This window comes from Mesitornis unicolor, unplaced genomic scaffold (assembly GCF_000695765.1).
Source record: "Mesitornis unicolor isolate BGI_N332 unplaced genomic scaffold, ASM69576v1 scaffold7091, whole genome shotgun sequence".
In the NCBI taxonomy this organism is placed as follows: Eukaryota; Metazoa; Chordata; class Aves; order Mesitornithiformes; family Mesitornithidae; genus Mesitornis; species Mesitornis unicolor.
The window spans coordinates 27566-33911 of NW_010165731.1; the positions used below are offsets into that span (position 1 = coordinate 27566).

General features: G+C 37.2%; 1 protein-coding gene across 1 annotated transcript in view; it reads left to right on the forward strand.

Annotated features, from left to right (window-relative positions):
• Positions 1–6346, forward strand: part of LOC104548651 (vacuolar protein sorting-associated protein 13A-like) — a gene marked incomplete at both ends in the record, with an annotated part of 31168 nt that overhangs the window by 19989 nt on the left and 4833 nt on the right. The window contains 2 exons of the mRNA XM_010194732.1: positions 3203–3341; positions 5130–5273. Of these exons, the coding sequence (XP_010193034.1) occupies positions 3203–3341; positions 5130–5273 (283 nt within the window). The remainder of the gene's footprint in view (positions 1–3202; positions 3342–5129; positions 5274–6346) is intronic.

Here is a 6346-nt window from a genome sequence, read left to right on the forward strand (position 1 = left end):
ATTAAAAATATTAATACCTATTATAATTAGGTCTTTCTAATAGCTTCATTTCAGTTCTTATTGGAAATACTGAGAGGCAAAAAATCTGAACTTACAAAGTCTCTCTTATGAACGTCACAAAATATTAAAAAAATAATGTGCTCTCTTACTCCCTCTTTCACTTAGGTTATTTGTTTGTTTACCTACTAGACATCACTTCTCAGGGAACCAGGTCTTAATACATTGAATTTGCACTCAGGCTTATTTAGCAAAAAAACTATTGGCTATGGAAATTGTACTCAATCAGAAGAAAATATGTTACTATAAATGATGAAACTTTGATGTTAAAGATAGCCGAGTCAAAGTAGCAAAGATTAACTTTGCACACATCTTGGAAAGTGCATCTTTGCTAATGTCTGATAAGGACACTACAACTTAAGAAAAACCCTGTCAGTTTTGAAGTACTTGCAGACTAGCATATGAGTGCAATACAAGGTCATTTGATTTATTAAATCATTAATAAATCATCATAATATTCTTATGCTACAACAAGCTAGCATATGCTTGCTTCATTCTTAAGACCATTCAGATTTTAGCTAGACACTTCAGAAAATTAATGGCAGCCCTAGGCTATTGCAAAAATTTGTGCAGTACAATAAGCAAAATCAAGAGACAGTTTATGAAATAGAAGAATTATGAAGAATGTGGGATTTGCTTAGTTACAAAAAAATCCTAAAAATAGTGTAGGTCGCCAGTGCTGTGTGCTGTGAACACAGATCAATGATTACATGGTGTGATGGTGCCACCTTCTGGAAAGCTGGGAGGCCAAATGCTCAATTTTAATGCTTTATTTTACAAAACATATTCTTTCCCTCCTTACTTTTTTTCTGTTTGGTGGAGAGGGTGAGGTAAGGGAAATAAAAGTCACAGGAGTGTGTAGATTTCTAGCCTCTGTACATTTTTTAATGTTTATTTTCCCTGTGATGTGCTTCCCTCATTTTCTGAAGGAGGTGTCTGGGAGTCTGTCATCTGGTTTTTGAAGGTGTAAGAAGTCAGTATTAGGATACCAATATTATAAGTATTCTTCCATATAATAGTGTTCATTTAAAAAAGAAGTCCAATTTGAAGGTATGTACTTATTTGTAGCTTTGAGAATAGCACCCTCAACATTTTCTCCTCTCTAAATATAATCAGTCTGAATTTGGAAGAAGTTTCTGTGCAGATTTCCTTATCAATTGAAGTACTTAGCTACTCCATGTCTCAGTCTCTACAAGTCAGGAATAATGGTATTCTACTTCCAGATGTTTTTTCAACCTTTAAAGCTTTTGTTAGAAGAACAGTGTAGTGAGCCTGGGGTTATCAGGGGGCTGAAGCTGGAGCACCTCCCCATAACATCAGTCTGAGAGAGTTGGGGTTGTTCAGCTTGGAGAAGAGAAGGCTCCGGGGAGACTGTATAGCAGCCTTCCAAGTACTTAAAGGGGGCCTACAGGAAAGGTAGGAAGGGAGTCTTTATCAGAGGATGTAGTGATAGGATGAGGGATAATTGTTTCAAACTGGAAGAGGGTAGATTTAGACTAGATATTAGAAAGAAATTCTTCACTATGAGGGTGGTGAGACACTGGCACAGGTTGCCCAGATGTGGATGTCCCCTCCCTGGAAACGTTCAAGGCCAGGTTGGATGGGGCTTTGGGAAGCCTGGTTTGGTGGAAGGTGTCCCAGTGCAGGGGAGTTGGAATGAGATGATCTTTAAAGTCTCTTCCAACCCAAACCATGCTATTGATTATCTGCAGTTACCTGATGAGTGCCTTCCATGTAACTGCATGAAACTGCACTGTTTGTTGTGCGAACATTGATCAAAAATGTCTTAACCATATATGTAAATTTTTGTAGGGAGATTTTTTTGTAGGGAGGTTTAAGTGCAGTGAAAGGGAAAATTGCTAAGTGTCGTAGATTACTGGAGCATTTGAGCAGTAGATGGACAGGTCCTTTCAAACCTGGCAGCTATATTTCTACCCTGCCCCTCTCTGTTAAAATTAAAGAAAGAAGAGATCTATATTTCTCTCTCACAGAACTGAAATTAAGAATAAAAGTCAAAAGTTGTTGAGAATTAATTCCTTAAGAATTTAAGAATGTGAAATAATAAACTGTAGAAAACTAGGTACTCGCTGTTACAGTTTAACACATACAACTTTGTGCTTGGCTTGCACAAGTGTGGAGAGCTGTTTTTGTAGTTACTCTTGTAGTCTCAAAGTTGGTTGTAGGTAGAAGAATTTGGGGGTTTTGTCCTCATGTGTTCAATCTATTATATTCTATGTTGCTTTGAAGACTGAGCTGTGAGTTAACACAGCAAAACTGGAAGGAATTGGCAAGTCCTGTTCCGTATACCCCATGAGCATCTGCTTCTGCCCATTGTGGGAGACAGTTGGCATATTGATCAGACCTCTTTATTATGCTTTTATTACAACATCTGATTAGATAATATTCTTGGAGCCAGTTTTCTGCTTACTTCTGTTTTTCTCACTTCTGTGAGAAACTGGGATGGGTTTTTCGTCTTTAAAAAGTCAGTGTCTGTGTTTGAAGTGTTTTTACATTTTTGGAGCTAAAACCTATTCAAACAAGCTTAAAATACATTTTACTGCTTTCATTTTTAAAGACTTATTTTATTCTTTCATCTCCTTTATAGCTATCCCATTTATTCCTTTATTAGACATGCAGAGTACTGCTAGAATCAGCTTAAATATACATATACTTCTAGGAAGTATTTTGTATACTTTGAAGTTTTGGACTATAAACATTGCTATGCAAAAAACCAAACCAACCAACCAAGCAAAAAACAACAAACCAACTAAACAAAAACCAAACCAAAATGTTTTCTTCAGTAAAATACTGTGTAAAGGCTTAGTTATGTGATTTATTACATACATGAACAGGAGGGAACATTTACATTGTGAGGAAAATATGCTTTATGTAGCCAAATCGGAAGTGGTTATTCATATTGTTTGTGGTCCTGATCTGCAAGACATTGTATCAAATGGAAATATAAATTACATCAACAACTGTGTATTTGCTGGTTAAGTAACTCTTTTGTGTGTAACAGAAGAATGCAACATGTATTTCATGTAATGGTTAAATGAGTGATTTTTCTGACCAGGAAAACTTGTGTGTTTTTCAGAAGAAAATTAATGAAACAGATTTAAGATTACTTTTATTGTTTACAACACAGGTTCAAACTGTCTGGACAACTGCCTTTACTTTCTATCCAAATATCAGACCAGAAGCTGACAAGTATCTTGGAGCTAACTGATAGCATTCCTAAACCAGAGAGTGCTCCTGCTACTAGTTCTCCTCCGAGAATAGTTGAGGTAAGCTTTTTTAGAAAAAAAAATAATCATTGTTATCAGAAAAATACTTTATTGCTATTAGCATTGCTATTTTGAAAGGAGCAGAAGAAAGTGGAAAGCAGGCATTTACTTAATACCTCTTGAAAAACTTAACTAATTCTGTAAAGCTACAGAAACTTAGCCTGTTATTTAGTTAGCTTCTTATTGTCTTTAGCCAGTAATTATGAAATAGTTGTACAGTGCTTGAATTCAAAATTAAAAAAACCCAGACTTTTACTACTCTAGGAATTACTTTGTAGTTCATGTTAGTCTTGATTAACAAACATACTCACTTTTGTTGAAGTTTAGTTTAATTGTACCTTCAAATTTACACACATATCAGAGTGCTGCAGAGTTCAAATTCAGCTAGCTTGTATAGCAAATAAAAGGTTGAAACTGTGGAATTTTAAAATTTTCAAAAACAAAAGAAAAAATACCCACTCTCTGTGGCTAATGTTGGCTAAGCAGTGCTGGCCTAGCAAAAATGGCACCTTCATTTCATCTAACTTCACTGTTCTTCCCAGCTTTTCTTTATTCACTTACACAACATAGGTGAGTCCATGCTCACCCCATGCCTTTCCTTAGTGAAAATGGTTCAAGTCATTGCTTTATGCTTTCTTCAGGACAGAGGATTGCCATTTTCTTCTTACTATTCCTGGAAAGTAGGTTTTACCTTTTGATATGAACTGTTTTTAACAAAATTAGAAAATGAACTCTGAATTGCTTTTTTTAAAATCAATGTAGTCTGCATGATCTGGCTATATTTTATTTATCTTTAAACCAGTCCTATCATTTGAACATATGTGAAATCTCAAAGTCAAATACAAAAACATTTTTCTGTCATTTGCAAATACTTCTAATTATCTGTTATTTAATGTTTTGCACACTCGAGTCTAAAGTAGTAATGGTCATTTTTGTGGGTTGTTTTGGTTTTTTTTTTAGGATTGCTTTATAATTATCTTTCCATCTTTGTACAAATCATTCTGCCTTGTTCCTAATGGCTGTTGCTGCAGTCTTGGTTTTGTTTTATGTGGGTTATGTTAGCATAATAACTATAAATATACACAACTGTACATGGATACCTATTGAAAATATATGTAGAGTGAAGATTGTTACCTTTCAACATGTAGCTCTTGCCATCTCTTTAGTGGTGACATGAAGATTCCAGCTAGTTTTGACCTGATTTTACACCCTTCGTATATTAATAGTATCCCCAGTCAAAAGCTGCTCTAGTGTCTGTTGTTTTGTGCAACTAATTGCAAATTTTCTTCAAGTGTAAGTAATGAGATTTTAGTTTTACCTAAATAAAATTTGCACATATAAGATTATTATCCTGTAATTTATAACATTGCCTATAGTTGAATTTAATTATATAATTAAACTATTACATTTAAAATATTTTACATGACTTTGATGTAGTTAGTATTATCTGTGCATTACTTGTGACGTACAAGATGAGGTGAGGGGAGACTGTTGAGCCAGTGTGAATGTGTTTGCATTACATGCAGCATCCATATTAAAACGTGTGGTTAAACCAGTCAGGTCAGGCTTGCATCTACAGAGAGTCTGACAGATTCTAATTGCTGGTATTAAATTAAGTTAATTTTAGTAGATTAGCTGCTTTGGTGGTGGCAGATATACTTCCACACCTTCATCCTTGTAGCTGAAATTCTTTTGAGCTTTGTTGCCATCACATCGCTTCTGAACTGAAAATGATGTGAAATCCTTTTTCAAAGCTCCACATGTGAACTCTGTTCTTTATGTTTTTAGTTAGTGGAGGATTTGTTCTTGGGCTGCAAAACAGAATATTCTTCAGAAGAAATCCTTCTAGGGTTTTGCACCCTGCATTTTCTCGTACTTCAGTACAAGAAGGCTATCCACTTCAGTGTGGAAGGCTTTGTATCTCATTATTTGGTACTGTGAAGTCACATCACACAGTTTCTTCTCTTTCTCTTCTTAGAATGTTAAAGTGTTATGGATGAAACATTTTCACAGTTACAAGATGCATCTATCACTCACATACATTGATATATGCAGTAAGGTCAAATTATGTAGGCTGGAATCTGGGAAGAGAGGCTGTTGAAATGTGAAGAGTGAGATGAAAATGGAGCCTTGGAAACAATGTTCAAATATCAATGTTTCTTTGTTGCCATGATACTTGGATTTCTATAACATACTATGAGTTATTGAATAATTGTCTAAGGCTGGGCCTGCCAGAGCAGGATCACCTAGACTAGGTCACACAGGAACGTGTCCAGACGGGTTTTGATGTCTTCAGAGAAGAAGACTCCACAACCTCTCTGAGCAGCCTGGGTCATGCTCTGTCACCCTCACAAAGTTTTTCCTCATGTTCACATGGAATCTCCTGTGCTCCAGCTTGTACCCACTGTCCCTTGTCCTATCATTGGACATCACTGAGAAGAGCCTGGCTCCTTCCTCCTGACACTCGCCCTTTACAAATTCATAAACATGAATGAGGTCACCCCTCAGTCTCCTCTTCTCCAAGGTAAAGAGACCCAGCTCCCTCAGCCACTCCTCATAAGGGAGATGCTCCACTCCCTCGGTCATCCTTGTGGCCCTGCACTGGACTCTTTCAAGCAATTCCCTGTCCTTCTTGAACTGAGAGGCCCAGAACTGGACACAATATTCCAAATGCGGTCTCACCAGGGCAGAGTAGAGGGGAAGGAGAACCTCTCTTGACCTACTCACCACATCCCTTCTAATACACCCCAGGATGCCATTGGCCTTCTTGGCCACAAGGGCACATTGCCGGCTCATGGTCATCCTGCTGTCCACCAACACCTCCAGGTCCTTTTCTGCTGTACTGCTCCCCAGCAGGTCGGTCCCCAGTCTATACTGCTACATGGAGTTGTTCTTCCCCAGATGCAAGACCCAGCACTTGACCTTGTTGAATTTAATTAAATTTTCCCCCACCCAACTCTCCAACCTGTCCAGGTCTTGCTGAATGGCAGCACAGCCTTCTGGAG